Source organism: Myripristis murdjan, chromosome 24, assembly GCF_902150065.1.
Source record: "Myripristis murdjan chromosome 24, fMyrMur1.1, whole genome shotgun sequence".
NCBI lineage: Eukaryota > Metazoa > Chordata > Actinopteri > Holocentriformes > Holocentridae > Myripristis > Myripristis murdjan.
In genome coordinates, this window is record NC_044003.1 from 33,126,731 (window position 1) to 33,146,435 (window position 19,705).

General features: G+C 42.0%; 1 protein-coding gene across 1 annotated transcript in view; it reads right to left on the reverse strand.

The window, feature by feature from the left end:
* Nucleotides 1-19,705, reverse strand: part of nbas (NBAS subunit of NRZ tethering complex) — a 409,584-nt gene that overhangs the window by 145,113 nt on the left and 244,766 nt on the right. Inside the window, 1 exon segment of the mRNA XM_030047740.1 lies at nt 15,386-15,496. Within this exon segment, the coding sequence (XP_029903600.1) occupies nt 15,386-15,496 (111 nt within the window).

Here is a 19,705-nt window from a genome sequence, read left to right on the forward strand (position 1 = left end):
GAAGGTTTCGGACTGCTAAAGCTACTTGAGGAGCCAGTGGTCATTGTTTTTCGTAGTGAGATTCCCAGACTTACGGTGCCCTACGAAAAAAAAATACCGCGAGGAGTGAGTGAGAGAGATAATGGCGGCGACGATGACAGGAGTTCAAGAGCAGCAGCTTCCACCAAATTTGGTGAGATCCTTATTAAATTACCCTTTTGCAAGAAGGACAATAGTGGAAAAAATCCGCGTTAAGGAGCTGGGACATGACAAGCCCGAAATCAACATCCAGCAGAAAACAAAGGAGAAAGCTAAATCCTCCAACAGGACTTTTTGCCGGAGCTGGTTTCAGCGCAAGCCGTGGCTTGTGGAGCAGCCAGTGCACTTTTTTGCTTCCCCTGTATCCTTTTCAGAAGTGACAGGTATGATTCAGTGTGGACACACACACAGACAGACACACACAGAGAGCGAGACAGACCCAGTGAGAGAGACAGACACACACCAGGGATGCAAATAGCGCGCCGAAAAGCGCAACTCGCTTATTCCGTGGCCATTTGGGTGACTGTTTTTAACTCGGAATTTGACATAATAACAACGGCACCAGCACCGGCACCGCACGAGCCAAAAGGCAACACCCACAAGGCAAAGAAACTTTCCAGGCTACAGCAGCGCACTGACACAGATTGTTACAAAGCGAAGAGGTGCCACTCCGCTCTAGTTTCACCGGCTAACAGCAGCACACTGGCTTAGCTTGTCTATTCAGAGAAGAGGTATCACTTTGGCTTATTTTTCATATTCAATCTGTGTTATCACATGCATACTACTGCTCATTCATTGGTAGTTGAATTGTTAGGTCTGTTTGATAAGTAATTTACATTTTTAAAACAAATAATATTTTAACATATTGTTAAATTAAGTAAGTAAGTAAGTAAGTAAGTAAGTACAATTTTATTTATATAGCACCCTTCGCAGTACGAATACACAGAGTGCTTTACAGTAAAAACAGAATAAAACAAAAACAATCAGGTGACCATCACATTATTATTAACATAGACATCACCAACAACAAAAACATCATCAACAATGATGCCATAGCTATGCATAAGAGGCAGTGCAACATAAAGTGCAAGTGCATTATCTCACCAGCAAACGAAGCAGACCATACACTGTACAAATGAAATAAAAGAACCCGGAGAAGGCGCAAACTCAGGCCTATGTTAAGAAGGCTAACCGGAAAATATGTGTTTTAAGCTGCTTTCTAAAGCTATCCACCGTCTGGGCAGCTCTCAGAGCCTGAGGAAGCGAGTTCCAGAGGCGTGGTGCCATTGCTGCAAAGGCCCGATCACCTTTAGTTTTTAATTTGGTGCGGGGCACTACCAGGAGCCCCTGGTCAGCTGACCGCAGAGAGCGACTGGGGGTGTGATGGTGGATGAGGTCACAGATGTAGCTGGGAGCAGAGCCGTGGATAGCTTTAAAAGTAAACAGAAGTACCTTGTATTGGATTCTGAAGTGAACCGGTAACCAGTGTAGGGCGGCAAGTATTGGTGTAATATGACATGATTTCTTTGACCTGGTGAGTAGTCTGGCAGCTGCATTTTGGACCAGTTGGAGACGGTTTACAGATGCTTGGTTTAAACAAGTGAAAAGTGCGTTACAATAATCGAGCCTGGAGGAGATAAAAGCATGTATGGCCATCTCCAGCTCTGAGTGCGAGATGACAAGACGCAGTTTGGCAATGTTTCTTAAATGAAAGAAACAATTTCGACTCAGAGACTTCACATGATTATCCAGGAGCATTAATTGATCAAAGTGTACACCAAGGTTCCTGATACTAGGACGGGCGTTGTTTTTGAGGGGGCCCAGGTGTTCTAATACCCTGGCTGTGACACTATCAGGGGCAATGACTAGCACCTCGGTCTTGGCCGCATTCAACTGAAGGAGGTTGTTCGCCATCCAGCCCTCGATGGCGGCCAAACACTCCAGCAGAATGCTGAGACTTTGCATATTCACAGGTTTAAAAGAGAAATGCAGCTGGATGTCGTCCGCATAACAATGATATGCTACACCAGGAAAACTCCTGATGAGCTGACCTAACGGCAGCATGTACAAGGCAAAGAGTAAAGGGGCCAGCACCGAACCCTGGGGTACACCGCAGTGTAAAGGGGCGGTGTCAGACTTGAAAGGGCCGGCGGTCACTGAAAAGTAACGCTCACTGAGGTAGGAGGCAAACCACTCTAGGACACAACCTGACACACCAACCCAGTTCCTCAGTCTGTCCAATAGGATGCCATGGTCAACCGTGTCAAAAGCTGCGCTTAAGTCTAGCAGGACCAACACAGAGCATTTGCCGGAATCCGAGGCCATCAGAATGTCATTGGAAACTCTAAGGAGTGCAGACTCAGTGGAGTGATTTTTCCGGAAACCAGACTGAAATTTGTCACCAATGCTATATGTGGACAAATACGAGTTGAGTTGGTTAGCTACAACTCTCTCTAGCACCTTGGAAATGAATGGTAGTTTTGAGATGGGCCTGTAGTTAAGAGGAGAGGAGGGGTCCAGGCTGGGCTTTTTAAGGAGGGGCTGGACTGCCGCCTCCTTAAAATAAGAGGGCACCACACCTGTGACCAGGGAACTATTAACGATAGTGACCAGGCAGGGGGCAACAGACATAATGACTTGTTTCAGTAAGGAGGTGGGGAGAATGTCCAGGGGGCTTGAGGAGGTCTTCATGGAGCTGACTACCTCTAAAAGCTCTTCTAGAGAGACAGGTGAAAAGCTGCTCAATGAAGGTAAAGCAACTGGACTGGGGACCGGGGGGGAGGGGGATGGAGTGATGTTGGCTCTTACATCTGCAACCTTGTTAACAAAATACAAGAGAAAGGTGTTACACTCATCATTTGAAAACACAGGTACAGGTGGAAGAGGAGGAGCAACAATTGTGTTAATGGTGTTAAATAACACTCTGGGGTTGTTCCTGTTAGAGGAGATGAGGTTAGAGAAATAAGCAGCCCTGGCCATTTCAACCAGCTTATTGTATTCGGACGTGAGGTCTCTATAGTACAGTCTATGGACTTCCAGATTGGACGCCTTCCAGTCTCTCTCTGCTCTGCGGCGTTTACGTCTGAGCACACCGATCTCCTCATTCATCCAGGGAGACGAGTTTGTGGGGCGGGCAGAGCGAGTGACGACAGGAGCTACGTCATCCAGAATGGCTGCGCAGTGGGCATTGAAAACACGAACCAAACAGTCAACGTCATCATCCAGCGACATCAAAACATTGCAGTTGAAACTAGCTCTAAAGCTCTCCACTGTTAGATTGTTTATAATGCGGGAGCTTTTCACACGTTTCTCCGGAACAAAGTCAATGTCAAAAGATAAGCGAAACATTACACCTTTGTGGTCTGACAGCATCAAGTCCACAACATGGACGTCGCTAACAGTTAGACCGATGGTGAAAACAAGGTCCAATGTGTTACCTCTCTCGTGAGTCGGACTGGACACATGCTGGATGAGATGGAAGGAGTCCGTGAGATTGAGGAAGTCCACAGCAAATGTATCCGCGCACTTATTTACATGGATGTTGAAGTCTCCAAGCATCAGGACTCTCTCGAAGCTGAGAATAGATGCCAGAAAGTCACCAAACTCAGCCAGGAAGGACCCGTTCTTGCCTGGAGGGCGGTAAACAAGGACACAGAAAAAGGGGTTTGTGCGGCCAACCTTGTTTATGAGGACTTCAAACGAGGAGTAGGCTTTGCAGCCCACCGTCCGTGTGTGGAAGCACTTTCGGTGGATGGAGGCTAGGCCCCCGCCTGAGCCGGTGGGTCTCGGGGCACATGAGAAGGAGCAGTCCGCCGGGCAGAGTTCATTAAGCGAGGAGAACTCGTCTGCCTTTTGCCAGGTCTCTGTGATCTGCAGAAAATCCAGGTGACTTGAGACAAACAGATCATTTAAAACAAATGATTTGTTTCTAATCGATCTGGCGTTAATCAGCCCAAAAGCGATGCGGTCCGAGCCAGCTCTGCCGAAGTTTGAGGCTCGGGGTAGGGGCCGCAGACACCTGGAAGGGGTCTCCCTCCTCAGTCGCTCGTCTCCAGGTAGCAACTCCACACTCGGGGGCGAAGCATGAGGATCTCCCGCACACGCAGGCACTGAAGCCACTCTCGTGTGCGCTCGCCGATGGGACACCGGAGCAAACGCCGGTAGGTGCGCCGTTGACGCCGGGAGGACGGGTCGTAGGCATGCCAGCCTCCAGCAAGGGCCATCCGCCTTGGAGATGGCGTGGAGCACGGACAGGGAGCGGCCTCTGGTTTGTTGTCGGAGCTTTACCGCGGCTCCTGCCCGTCTACTCCTTCTCCTGGACTTTCTCGGCCGGGTGTAGGTGCAGGAGGGCCTCCAGATGACCCCGGGGATTTTGCGGTGCAGGTGACGGTGGGAGCTCCACTGTTCAGATCGGTGAGACAGCGATCTCAGCACCGATGCACGGATGTTAAACAAGGTATGAAAATCATACACAATCACCGAACTAGCACTGTTCTCACAAAGCGATGAACAAACAAAAAACAGAGCAAACACAACGAGGAACCAGCACAGACGGCCTGCTGCCGGCATAGGCGCGACCATCTTGCTGTCATGTGCAGCCATCTCTCTCTCTCAAGTCAATTATTGGAGTCAAGCTTACTGGTAAACATCTACTCCTTCAAGATAATTTATTATGTTCTACAACTCATAATACTACATACCTAGTGTTTGAGCAACATATCTCCTCTGTGCTACAAAAGATCCGCCGTAACCCTGTTGTTTTGTTGTGTTTGTGACATGCACTGACAAATTTAGCTGCTTCTATGGCACTGATGCTGTTTTCTTCAAGCAAATGTTGCATTTTTTCTTGATCAGATAGGGTAAATCATCTCAATATGTTTTAATTTTTGAAAAGAACTTTGCTGTAAACTCACTCACTCACTCACACTGTTGATTTGTATAGATTCAGCTGAAATCCCTTTCTGTAAATTTATCTCATTATTGTATTGTATTGTATAGTATTTGATAGCATAAAGTCTAATAGGGAGACTGGGGTAAGTTGAGCCAAAAGGTAAGTTGAGCCACCCCCTGTTGCTAGGAAACGGTAAAAAACATTGATCGTGTGACCAAATATTTAGGAGGAAGGCATCATTTCATGGAATCTGTGAAGGTAAGAACCACATGGGTAAAGTGGTTGGACATTTATTTCCCAAAAAAACATTTTTTACTCTTGAAAGTGAATTTAGTCTATCATCAGTTTCATGAGAATTGTGTTAAGACCAAAATAGATCATTTTAAATATGTTTTATACATCAGTTGTGGTATCTATGAGCTACAATATGAGGTCATAAACCTAGCATAAAAGTGCACCGTTTTAGCTGTGGGGACTAAAAAAGTCAAAATGGTAGCTCTGGGGTAAGATGAGCCGTTTGGCCAGGGGTAAGTTGAGCCGAAGCCCGATACAGTTAATAAATGTATTTTGGCTGTAGCCTAAATGTCTTAAATATTAAGTAAATATGAAATATGAAATAAATAAATAGATAGATAGATAGATAGATAGATAGATAGATAGATAGATAGATAGATAAAATAAATATTAATTGCTTATTAAGTGTATGGGGTAAGTGTATTTTGGTTCAGTGTTCAAATGTATTACGTTCATATGTTCATAACTGACCTTACTGTCAGCAAGGACACCAAGAAACTAGTGTTCTAGTGTTTTCTTTCCAAAAACACAGCTTTTAATGTTCTCTTCCCAAGCGCACTTTAAGGCATGTTAAAACAGCTGTTTATTGTACCTGTTGAATTGTGTTTAATAAATGAAAATACACATGAATGTGAAGAAGTGACTGTTATTTAGGGAGGGAGAAGGTGAGGGAGGAGTGGGATGGAGGTGGGGAGGAAGGTGGGGGGCGAGTAGGGATACGGCTCAACTTACCCCGCTCCTATGCTCAACTTACCCCATACACGGGGTAAGTTGTGCCACGAGACCACTTTTTTTGGACATGCTATACTATGGAAACAGTTATGTTTACACTCATTCTGTTTGTTTGAAGAGATGCACAACATCCTGAAATATATGCAGATATATTAGTTACCGACAAAACTATGATTGCTTTGATGTAGTGATCCTAAATATGAAAAATGGCTCGTCTTACCCCAGTCTCCCCTATAGCTGTAAATTGTTATTTTATTTTATATTGTTATTTTATTTTTATATTGAAACTGTTGATTTTGAGAAGGAAATTAAATATTATTGTGGAACTGTTAGTAATTTTCACACTGTTCATTTGAATGCTTATACTAGACTAGGCAGGGAAATGTGTTTGCACACCAGCCCCACCAAGAACTTTTTTCACCAGCCGCCACTGCTGCAGACGTTTTCTGTCTGGAAATTACTGTAAATCAACACTGTGATTCCTTCGACGCACAATGACACAGGGTACAGCAAAATTTGACTTTGGTCATGTACACTCCCCTCCAAAAGTATTGGAGCAGGGAGGCCAATTCCTTTATTTTTGCTATAGACTGAACACATTTTCATTTGGCATCAAAAGATGAATATGAGACAACATTTCAGCTTTCATTTCCAGGTACTTACATCTGGATCTGATACACAACTTAGAAATAAAAGCTGAAATGTTGATCTCTTGTCTCATATTCATCTTTTGATGTCAAACCCAAATGTATTCAGTTTTTAGCAAAAACAAAGGAATTGACCTTACTGTTCCAATACTTTTGGAGGGGAGTGTATGTGTGTCTCTACATGTGTGTACATGTATGTCTATGCGTATACAAACATGGGTGCATGTGTGGATATGTACATGCCTACATAAATTTTTTCTAGTTTTTTTTCCTCCTCTGTTCTTCTAGATGTGTACTCGGATGGGTGAGGGGGCTTTGCCGTATGTTGTTAAAAAAAAAAGAAGAAAATATTACTATATGATCACTGTATTGTGTGCTTGTCAATATTTCAAAATAAAAAAAATAAATTAAAATATACATGTATAATATATATGCTGCCATGTACAAACAGCTCACAAGACGCTCAGTTTTGTAAATAACACTAATGTGCTTGTCAACAGGAGCTCTAATAACACTGGAATCACCAGGAAGACTGATTCAAAACTCGCTTGTTTTCGCTCTCCATCTCCCTCTCTTTTGCTTACTACTTTAAACTTAGCCAAGTACATACAGACTCACAACCAGCCTGAGCAACTGCCCAATCCAAAAACTGATGTTTCAGTATTTAACTATGTTAGTCCCAGATTGATTTAAAGCACCACACTGAGGGGGAAAAAAAACAAAAGATGGCAAGAGAAATAATAAGTTGTTCAAGTAAGACGAAGAAGAAGTACGTTTTTTTTAGTTGGGAAACACAAAGTAAATCATATAAAGGCACACAGATACACATGTCAGTCATCTCTGCGTTGTGCCCAGTGCAACATGTTCTGCTTTGCTTTAGTGCAGTTCCAGCAGTGTGTTAACTCTCCAAAGCCAGGCTGTCATTCCCTGCTTTCTTTCTTTCTGCTCTCTCTCCAGCAACAAAAGGTTTTCGTGTCTTTCTTTTTGCTTGGGTTGTTTGTACCACTTCCCTCCTCTGTATGGCTTTCACTATCTCTTTGTCTCATTTTGCCTTGCTTTGTGGCATTTCTCTGTACTTCACTACAATCTGCGTTGTGTTCATGTGGCTGTACTATAAAAGGAGTTTCTCATTACACCCCTTTTCTTGTTCATTTCAAAACGGGCTCAAGGAACCGATTTAACCCACACAAATATTCCTCATTCTCCTCGCTGTTCCTCTCTCTTCATCCTCTCTTCAAGGAGGGTTTATTTTCCTCTAGCATTAGCATATTCTGTTTGTTGTTTCTTGCACCATGTTCAAGCTCAAATAGTCTCGTAATATTCTGAAATTTAGAAGTATGTTTAATTGATATGGTAATCACACAGTTGAGCAGGAGATTTTGGGGAAGCGTATAGTGTATAATAGATTGAGTTTTCCACTGCAGTACAGTGGTTCTGTCTCTATCACACATTTACATATACACACCAACATGGACAAACAAAAATTCTTCACATACCATCTACAGAAAGAATCTCATATTCAAGATCATTCAGGTTTACATTCAGGTTTACTAGAAACAGGATCACTTAAAATAGCCACTGGGTAGTACACCTGTAATCAAAAGAAACACTGCATGGCTTTAATTGAAGATAGACAATTAGGTGCCAAGAAAAAACAGCATTTTGATGGCATGTCAACATAAAGTCTTAAGGTCATCATCAAATTCCTGTGTTCAGTCATAAAAATGAGTTGGTATCCGTGGTGTTAGCTAAATGCTAGTGTAGTGTCTGTGTAGGCCTGTGAATTTCAAACCTTTGTCTCCCACTCCACAACTGATAACAAAATAGAACGGTGACATTTTTAGGACAAAACCCCCTTCCTGTTCAGTTAAAAGCAACATTCCACTGAGTCATTATGCTTGAACTGTAAGGAGACTTTCTACTCAACATTTCTACAAGATTCAGAAAAGACCAAAAGAATGAAAATACAATTATAATATGTACTTCAATCAGTTCTTGTTCAGTTTATTATAAATTGGTGTTTAAACCATGTTTATAAAAGGTATAAGGCCTGTAAAAGCCTTCAATGGCTGTTCACAATAGCCATTTTGACATGCCCTAATATCATTAGACACACCTGTGTTTACACTGCTATTCGTGTCAAAATGGCTGCTGTAACAAAGGTCTAAAGAACACCTCTGACTCAGCAGGACAGAACTATGTCATTTATGTATCATTTCATAGCTTAAATCAGGAGTCATCAACTGCATTTGTCTGAGGTCCAAGCAGACACTGTGGGGGCTGAACTTTCTAATGACATTTAAATTTATTTAGATATAATTAGCCTCATATTTTCACTTTCAAAATTTAAACAAATAATAAACAACAATAAAGCTATTTTTATCATGTGATGTAAGAAGGAAATTCATTGAGGAGTGATGGCCCAGATCTGGAATTCCAGAAACATAATTGCAGAATGCTGTCCTGATTGGCAAGAAATACTATCAATTTTAACTGGTTTTGACGCTGTTATGCAGTGTCCCGATTGGTGTAAAACATATTTGCATGAAGATACGGCTTCCATTCATAAAAGACAGAAATGAATTTCAGCTTCACTTAAGCTACTGCTCCTGTCAGTCAATCAAGTGCAGCTTTGTGAGCACATCAGAACACACAATGAAAGTGTATGAGCTACAAATGGAGAAGCAGGGACGCAGCTCTCTCCAGCAGTCTCTAAACACTCGTTCTCATCTTGCCCTTGCATCAGCAAGATCCTCTAACAATGCCAAAGCTGCAGCTGTGTCCTTACACATAGCCATTACACACAACTCAACCTATTTAGTGCCAATACTGATCATTAACTGATCACACATGCTACTAAATCAGCCCACAAGCACATCTGTCCTATGTGTGACACAGTGCAACAGACATATTTTCATTGACAGTATAAAATGGATGATTGGGCTTGTACAAAATCACACCTGCACAATGAAATTGAATATTAAGGACATTTAGTATATTGTTGCATTAATTCCATCTTTCATGTTATTCTCTGCCACTTTTCCATTCCCCTGCGGCCAAAAACTCATCTCAGAGCTGACCTTGCTCTCTCGCTGCCCTCACAGCCAGCATCCTGCAAGAGCAAGTGTTTTGTTGTCTGATATCCAGACAACAACTTTTCACTGTGAAAGAAAAAGTGTGTGAAAATGGAGAGTTAATTATAGTCAATTTTAGCATGCTTCAGTCTGAATAAGTACAATATAACATCCCGGTATTAGTCTGAATTAGTCTTATATGCTTTTATTCAGGCTCAGTTGGCTCAGTAATCAGTCACATACTTACTCTCCTATAATATTTCAATCCTGATGAGCTTCATCCCACAGTTCTCTGACCCTGCAAAATATTAATTAATCTTGCCATTATCCTAGTGACTTATTTATAACCACTCATACAGTCCTGAATATCTATGCACCTATTCTTAATGTATAATTAATACACCTTTATATGAGAGAAGTTGTTTGTCATTTATATGTACTAAGTTTCTTAAATACATAAGTCACCAAAGAATCAGAGGGTGGTGAATATCTGTTTGGTGTACCATAGCAGCAGTAATTCTGGCTTATATTTCGACTTGAATGACGATAGATATTCAATTGTTTGCAGACTCAATCAAGCCATACTGACTGACAAGCCAAGACTCTTTTTTCTAATTTCTTAGACTAAATGTATTTTCTCATGAATTCTTCTGAATGTGAAATGAGAGTGATACTGGCAGATATCTCTCTGATAGAGGTACTTAACACTTTGATTTTTGCTGATGTATCTCTCCATCCTGCAGTTATGTTTCTGTCCTATGTATGTTCATTCTATATTTTTTCCCCTGCATGTTCCATTTCCCATCTTTCCCCTCATCCATCCATCCTCTGTATTGGTACTATATGCACATCACTGATGCTTTCTGGCGTATTTTCTGGATACAGTATGAATATTCTTTACTCATTTGTGAGATTTTACTACACATAGATAGACAGACAGACAGACAGACAGACAGACAGACAGAGACACACACACAAGTCAGCTGTGGTGAGGTCTGAAGACGGTATAGGTTGTAATTTATCGCTAAGTGGATTTCATAAACCATTTCCCTAGATCAGAACGCAATGCCTCAGCGACAGGGGAATATTTATCACAGATGCACACACACACACACACATACACACACACACACACACACACACACACACACACACACACACACACACACACACACAGCTCTCAACTTTGCTGAAAAGGCATTCCATTAAAACAAGAGTAGGTGCAGAGCTAGTCAGATGCCCAGCTATGAAGTCAGAGAGAAAATAAATTATGGAGACAGATTCTGACTCTCTCTCTCTCTCTCTCTCTCTCTCTCTCTCTCACACACACACACACACACACACACACACACACGCACACACATATGCAGACATATAACATGTTTGATTTACTCTGGGCTGTTTTAAGTCTGCATTTTATGAAGGTGAGTTTTGCCATTATTCACAGAGTCAGTGGTGCTTCTTCCACTTGCTTTTTTGCCTTTATGCTTTTTAGAATTTTAAGTAGTGGATGTGTGTGTGTGTGTGTGTGTGTATACGTGTGTGTGTGTGTGTGTGTGTGTGTGTGTGTGTGTGCCCCTACACACACACAAAACTAAACACAGACAAAGCCTTCCCAGGCAAAGCCACACTATTTGAATTTAATCACTGAAACCAAGGTGCATGATGGTATTTCAAATGCACACTGACACACTAAACATGTCCCAGGGGGTATTCACAATAATCAGAAACAAAAAGGCTAATCAAGTACCATGCAAGTGCTGTGCAGCTGTTATCACAAAAAGAGCATTTGAAAACCATTAGACTGAGTGGCTGGTCTTTCTGCTGCCATTTAGTGAAGTAAAATGATTGTGACTGATGTTCACTCAAACTCTTTCTGAGAGGCACCTTGTGGACAAGAGCAAGCAGCTCTCACTCCTCTTCATTCAGTGGTTGCTGCTACACAACTTTACATATGATGTTTGTGTTAACTGCATAAAAATAGCTTGTAAACATCTATGCTGGGTTGCACCAATAAGGATGAATTTAATCTATGATTAGTTCTAATTTTAGTTTAGCACTATTAAAATCTGATCTTGGTTTAATGAATCCAAGTCTAGCGGTTTAAACAGAAATCAAATAATTAAAATTAAATACTTGTGAAAAGTGTTTGGATACTTTCCACAAATATTTAAAAGCTGATCAAAGATCACTGACCTGACCTTTAAATATATCATATGATTAATTATAAACTGCTGCATCTTCACAACATAGAAAAGCATCAGATAGAGACGGGAGATAATCTTGCTGGTGCAACAGTAGATGACTCATTATTAACCATCATTTTCATATTCTATTCTGTTTTCAGAGTGACTCTGTAACATCTGTCCAGGGACTACAGATGAAAAATAGCCTCTTGGCTAACTCTGGCGCATTTACAGGAATGTTTATTAATGTGCACTGTCCCTGTTAAATAAACAAACAAATAAAAATAAATAAATAAAAATAAAAATAAAATAACCAGAATGATCTTGAACCACACATACGCCCTCTGGTGGCTCTAACATGTCACAGCATATTCTAAACAAAGGGACAGTAAGAAACCTTGGATCACTATATATAACATATTCCGACCACTTAATGAATATACTGTACCCACAAACATAAAAAGAAAACATCTTTTTAGCTTCTTTTTAGCTATAAACCACACCAAAATGAACATTCAAAACAGAAACATTCAACATAAAGTCCCTATCTCATTATTATTATTTTTTTTTTGTAACACTTTTGTTTCACTGACTAAAGGAATGAGGTAGACTGCTCAGACCCTGAGAACCCTGGGGATTATTCTGCCCAATTCTCTGGGTATGTTGCAAACTACAAAAACAGTTTGTTCTCTCTGCAGATACCGGCAGACAGCACTACCATCCGGAAAGTCCTTAGTGACTATAATAGGAACAGATGTCAGTGTCGATGATGGTGACAGTTCAGTCTGTGAAACCACTGGAGTAGTGGGCCCAGGAGAAACAGGATCCACACATGATGCTGTGTGTGTGGGTTGGGCTGGACTGACCTGATTGAATCGCTCAGCCTGTGTCATTTTTGGGGTTGTCACCGATGCAGTAGCTCCAGAAAGCAGCCGGTCAGCATGCCTCCTCAGGACAGTGTCCTCCATGGTTTTGAGTGTGTAAGACCCAGGGCCTGTCTGTGTGATGAGCTGGAACCCATTTTGGGTTAGGGTTAGGGTTAGGGTTAGGGTTAGCAGATCAAAGTTGGTTCCGAGCTGTCTTTTAAGAAGAACCACAGCGGGAGCAAAATTGGTGGTTGAGTGTCCAACATTCCTGTAGGACAGCAAGAAGCTGTTTAGGTGCTGGTGAAGGGTGCCTTGTCCCTGTGATGCCTTCAAAGCATTCTTCATGCTCTGAACGAATCTCTCTGCTAATCCATTAGTAGAGGGATGATATGGGGTAGAATATGTTGCACTCCATTTGCCTCAAGGAATCTCTCAAATTCTTTGGAGACAAACTGAGGTACATTATCGCCCCCACCCCATAAGGCGAACCATCACATGCAAGTTGTAAGGACTGTGTGGGGGAAAAATATGGCAGGCCATCAGACTCAACAAGGCAGTTTTGGTCTGGGTGACGGCGTTCTCGCACTTATCTGTCCATTTCCAGACTTTGTTCTGGCAGCTCATGAAGTGGTTTGAGCAGAGAAGATAGGTTTTTGATAAACTTTCCATAGTAGTTGAGGAGCCCGAGGAAAGAGCGTAATTGACTCACGTTTTGAGGCACTGGTGCTTTGACTTCTGATGGAGCTTTGTGCAGGCCCTCACAGTCAATCACATGTCCCAGATACTCAGATGATGGCTGTAAAAAGTCAAATTTGGATCAGTGGACTCTGGAGTCCGTAGTCTTTCAGTCGCTGCAATGTGGGGTCCAGATTTTTCAGATGCTCCTCTTCTTTCTTCCCAGTGACAAGCATGTCATCTAAATAGCACTAGACTCTCAATAATCCGCTCAGTATTTGGTCCATTGCATGCTGGAAAAGAGATCAGGCCGAGGTTATTCCAAAGGGTAGTCTACGGTACCTGTAGAGGCCCTTGTGAGTGACAATGGTGAGCAGCTCTCTGGACTTTTCATCGACATGCATTTGGAGGTAAGCTTCCAGCTCTGCTCCAACTTTTGGCCTTATCGCATAAGCAACTGGTCTGGCTTTCAGCAACTTCAGTCTGCTGTCATGTTTATGTTCAGTTTGACTTTTATGCCTTTGATACTGCCTAGTTCCCCCTTGAACACATCAGAGTGTTTGGTCAGGACAGCTTTCATCCCCCCTGCATAGCATGCAGATTGCAGGCCAGTCCAGTATGATCACTTCAAGCCATTCAAGGCCTAGCAGAGAAGGGAAGATTCCTTAACCACATACAGTGGTAGCTTGGCTGTTGACCGTTCACCTGGACTGTGACCTTAACAATCCCTTTAGTTGGCACTGGTTCATCGGTGTAGGTTTTCAGGATGAGACGGGATGGCTCTAATGGAAGGTGCTGCAGGTGTTTCTTGAAAACTACATCAGACACAAGGAAGACTGCTGAACTGAACTGAACGTGTGTCAGTTTCCATAAGCACAGGTTTTCCATCCAGCATTGGAGAAAGCCAGGACCCTTCTGGACCTCCCTGCACTGACAGTATATACACCATGGCCTCCTCAGATGAGCTGCTGTTTTCAGTCAGTTTTCAGAGCATGACTTTAATGTACTCTGTGGATTTTACGTCTCTTTCTGAAATTATTTCTTGACTTGTTGTTTCCCTGCTTCAGGTGTTTTTCAACTTGTCAACATGCAATTGACATCTTTGCTCCAACACTCTGCTGCAAAATGCCCTGGCTTGTCGCATCGATAGCATTTGCGCTGTGCTCCCTTTCCTTCAGTGGAGACCTTGTGCACTTGTATATCTGTACTGAACAGATGAGCCTCTTTGGCAGCTAATTCCATGGATATGCTGATTTCAATAGCTTTCTTCAGTGTAAGTGCACTTCCTGTTAGCAAGCGTTTCTATGTAGCTTCACTTCACAACCTGCACACAATTCTGTCTCTGATGGTGTCATTCAGCCCATTATTAAATTCACAGTGCTCTGCTAGTTTCCTCAGTGCAGCTACAAACACCGTTACTCCCCTTCCTCTTGGTGTCTCTGTTATGGAAGCAAAAACACTCGGCTGCGCTCTAACATGCCACTGCATATTCTAAACAACAGGCGATGGAAAGAAACCTTGGATTGCTATATATAACATAAATATACTTATTTAATGTTTGTTGTGTTATTTCTTGTCCATTTGCTAATCGCCTTATTTCATGTGTTTAACAAAAAAAAAAAAAAAAAAAAAAAAAGAATTTGTTCAAGATTCAAAGGGTTAAAAGTCACGCCTCAAGAGTTAGCTTAAATTTAACACCAAATTGGAATTCAAAGTTTTTTGCACAACAGGGTTAAATTTAATTGTTTAGAGTTAGTAGTCAAACTGAGGTTTAAAAGACAGGTTTAAATTTAATCATTCATTTTAAACCAGTTTGGTGCAACAGAATTGAATGGTAAACCATGATTTAATGTGGGTTAAAAATGAATGCTTATTACTGCAACCCAGTCCTAGAATAGCAAAACAACTGACAGGATTAAAAAAGGTAATTAGAGAGAAAGAGACCAAAGAGGAAAACACTCTGAGAGAGCAAGCATGTGTTGGTGTGTGTATGTACATTTACCCGCTGTCTGTGAAGAGGAACTCAAGGTGAGTCATGTAGACCTCCCACAGAGGAACACTGTAGCGCTGAGCCAGAGACAAAGAGATTCTATACACGCTGTCATCCAAGGTCCTACAGACAGACAGACAGACAGACAGACAGACAGACATAGGTTTCAGAGAAAGAACACATTCATTGCATTCAAGCACACCAGCCTCTCGCTTCAAAACTGTTTCACACCAACATAATGTAAATATGTGGCAAAGAGATTTCAAACACAGACTCCCTGTGTAATTATTTCCAAGTGACATTATTTGCAGCTGACAAAACTGGACTCAAACAAAGTTTAGCCATTTGCGGTTGAGGAAAAGCCCAACTGACACACACCTGGGCATCTGTTTCATTTGGCATGAATCAGCTAGTTTTACTACTTCATTCAGCAAGCTATCCACCCTGCTCCCCTTGCAAAGCTTGCTCGTATACAATTACAAATTGCTGGTGGGAGAGCTGGGAGGAGGTGCCTCTTTCAATTGGTGGCAATTTGTTATTGCTCCTGTTTTACTGTGCATAAGCAATGATTTATTGGTCACGCTTGTTTGTTTAGAAGCATAAGTAAATAAAAACAGTAGTGAAAACATTGTATATTATTTTGATTACAGATGTTGTTGCTACTAATTTGTCTTTTACACCAGTGATTTACAAGTCATTTGAAAACTGACTTTAACAGCACCTACTACTTTGACACCTACTGGTTTATATCTATGGTCAGCTTGCTGGACTGGCTATTCAGGGTTGACAGCTCAGATCTCAATCACTGTTCCTACACTACAGGATTCCAGTCATAAATATCACACATACCTGATATTTATGATTCAACAATAGGAAGCATCCTGTTCAGCCAGTAACATACTGTCTGTAAACTCTTCACACTACAAGATCACTTGGGCAGATAATAGACTCAGACAAGCGTAAAATCAAGAATGCCCCCCCAGTTGTCAGGAGGGCTGAATCAGACCCAAAATCTGCCTGATTATCCTGTAATGTGGAAGCAGCATTAGAGGTATTTCATAATTTTACAAGATATTTCCAGTCCTGAAAAACACATTTTCAAATTCCATAGCTTTTCCAGGATTTTCGTGACCGCAGAAACCCTGTATATTGTGCCATAGTAAGCAAGTAATATCATCAAGAACAACGACCGCTTACAGTCGGAAGTTAGTGGGTTTTATTTTGTTTGTTTTGGGCTTTTTTGCATGTTTGTTTTGTTTTAATTAATTACACTGGTCAACAACAAATTTATTGTTTAAGTTTTTTGAGCTGATTTAGGATAATTTTGGTGTGCTGAATCCAAAAATCACATTGGTTTTGCTCAATCAGGTCAACTTTCTGAACTATGCCACATATTGGCTTTTTAACATTTTTTCTTACATTTATGGGCATTTTCACGTCCTATGATACAAAATTCTTTCATATTTCTTGCAATAAATAAATTCTGAAGATTTTACTTTTGCCAATTTATGATTAATGGTAGAAGATGGTAATTTTTTTGTTGGGGCAACAGTCTGGCTTCACCAAGTACCCATGCTTTCTGTGTATGTGGGATAGTGGGGACACTGCTCAGCATTACACTGTGGCATCACCACCAGCACAAGGCTAGGAGATAAAGTGGTAGATTAAAATGTTGAGGCCCTACAGGGTTATATCTACCTATGTTCATATCTTGTGTATGCCTGGCCCACTGGAGTAGGACTTAGGATTCATTTATGGTCATGTCAGTGGTGATTGGTGGTTTTCCTGTGTGGGTGTGTTTGGAGGGAGGTTTGAAATGGAAGGAGTGTTTGGGGCGGGGGGGGGGGGAGGAAAAAGGAGAACAAAGGAAAAGATGGAGCAGAGAGGAGAGACCAGGGGACAGTGGGAGGCTATTTAATTAATGTTGCGTTAAATTAAGAAAATTACTCTTAAGCAGAGGAAGATACAAGTTTGAGGGATAGGTTCCCCGGCGCTGAAACCCTCCGAGCAAGAGTGGACTCTGTGTTGAACAGTGGAAAAAATTGGGACTTCATCCTTTCCTCCACTCCCTGGAATATCTGCTGGTGAGATCGTGTTTTTTTTGGTTTTGTTTTTTGCAATGCATTGCTGTTTTCAGTTATATTTTTGCATTTTGAAGGGTATTTTTTCCTAATTGGAAGGATTTTTGAGTTGGACCCGATTATTTCAGTTTTATGGACCTATGGACTCTGCCAGAGACAATGAGAAAGCAATTAAGTGCATGGTGATCTCCTTTGTTAAATAAAATTGTTTTGTTTGACAGCACCATCTTTGATTCTTATGTTTGAAAGTACCCATCTGATTTAGTTTTTCCTAACCTGATACTAACAGATAATCAATTTACAGTAGGATCCTTAAGACTTGTGGTAACTAGGCTTTTAATTATAAGGCTGATTGTTACAGATGGTGGCCCGTACGGGGAATCCTACTTGGAGATTTTGTTAGTTGTTTGGGTGTGAATTTATTTTGAGATGTCAGATTTGGAACAGGATGAGGTTGAGGAAGGCACAGCACAGCCTATGCCAAGTGAGCCTAGACAGGTATCTTCAACCCCTCCCTTAAGACCAGGCCCATTTGTCACTTTTAGGGAGCCAGTAGCTGAAATATCTTCTCTCTTGGGTGAGTTGTATATAGAGGAGGAAACTGATGAGCAGGATGATAGTGACCATACTAATTCTGTTAACACTGGTGTTGATGTTGAGGAAATTAACCATACTGTGCAGTTTATAAAGGGTAAAGTCAATGAGTTAGAGAATGACTTTAAATCATCATTGGAAAGTGCAATCAATAGAGAAGAGAGCCTCAGGGAGTATGGTGACCAGAGGATAGAAGCCTTGGACGACTCCATGAGAAAATCCTTTTGGCAGATGGAGCAAGCTGTGGTGGAGTGCCTGCTAAGGAGAGATGAGAAATGGAAAAGGGACTTAAATAAACAGAAATGATCTAGCACTCCAAGGTCATCCCAAGGTTTTAGGCAGTTTTCACCAGATGTGAGCGCCATTACTGAGGAGGCTGCAACTGCTTCTCTTACAAAATATTCCAAACCCCCAGTTCGAGTTGAGTTTCCAATTTTTGGAGACAACAGGGATACCACAGAGGTTTTACAGTTCATTAAGCAATGTGAAAACTTTCTGTCACTTCGGCCCATGTCAGATGGAGAGCTGATGGCATCTTTGTCTGCTGTTTTGAGTGGTCCAGCGAGGAGCTGGTGGTCGGCCGAACGGCACAAAATAAGAAACTGGAAGGAGTTCAGAGCGGCCTTTCTTAGTGCCTTTTTACCTACTGACTATCTAACAGAAGTGGAAGAAAAGTTGAGGAATATGGTCCAACTCCCCGAACAGTGCCTCAGAGACTTTGTTTATGATTATAGAGCTTTATGCTTGAAGTGGAAACCAGATATGCCAGAGTCTGAATTAGTGAGAAGGGTTATGAATAACTGTAATCCCTCCCTGGTTAGTAGCCTGAGGGACACCTGTCACACTGTTGAGCAGTTAGTCAAGGTTGCCTCAATGGTTGAAAGAGACTGGGCAGCAAAACGGGAATACTGGGCTAAGGTAAATAGTCAAAGTGCTCCTGAGAAAACAAAAAAGAAGCAAACCCAAAAGAACAAAAATGGCCATGACCCCCCACCTGCCCATCATATGGCTTTGATTGAGACAGAACGGCCCAAATTGCTAGTGGTGCCTATAGAGACTGGGGGATATATGGGCGAAGCTGTGGTGGATACCAGTTGTTCATACACCTTGATGCAAAAGAGCCTTTGGAGGAAATTAGCCAGCTCTAGCGAGGAGATGGTTGTGGGGAACAAACGGCCGTTTGTACTGGCTGATGGGAAATCCCACACTGCTGAAGGGATGGTTAAGAGGGCCTATGTGTGGCATGGAGCAATATGGAGCGTGGAAACATATATAATGGCTGATGACCATTTGGCTTTTCCCCTCATCCTGGGACTGGACTTCATGGAAAAGACGGGAGTACAGATCAATGTGTGTGAACGGGTTTATGGATTGAAGCTCAATGGAAAGTGGTCATTTTTCCCCTTCCTTAACCGATCTCCTGACCAGCTAACATGGATTAGAGGCAGACAGGGCCTAGTGTCCACTGTCAACCTGTATGTAGCTATGCCCTCAACACCAAACGGCAGCCTGACACAGACACCCTCCTCCACACACCGGGAACTACTCAAGAGCCTGCCTGACGAGGTCCAGCCCCTCATCCAGAGGTGGCCATCTGTGTGTTCAGAGAAAATTGGTAGAACCACTGTTATTCAACACACCATATCCACTGTGGAAA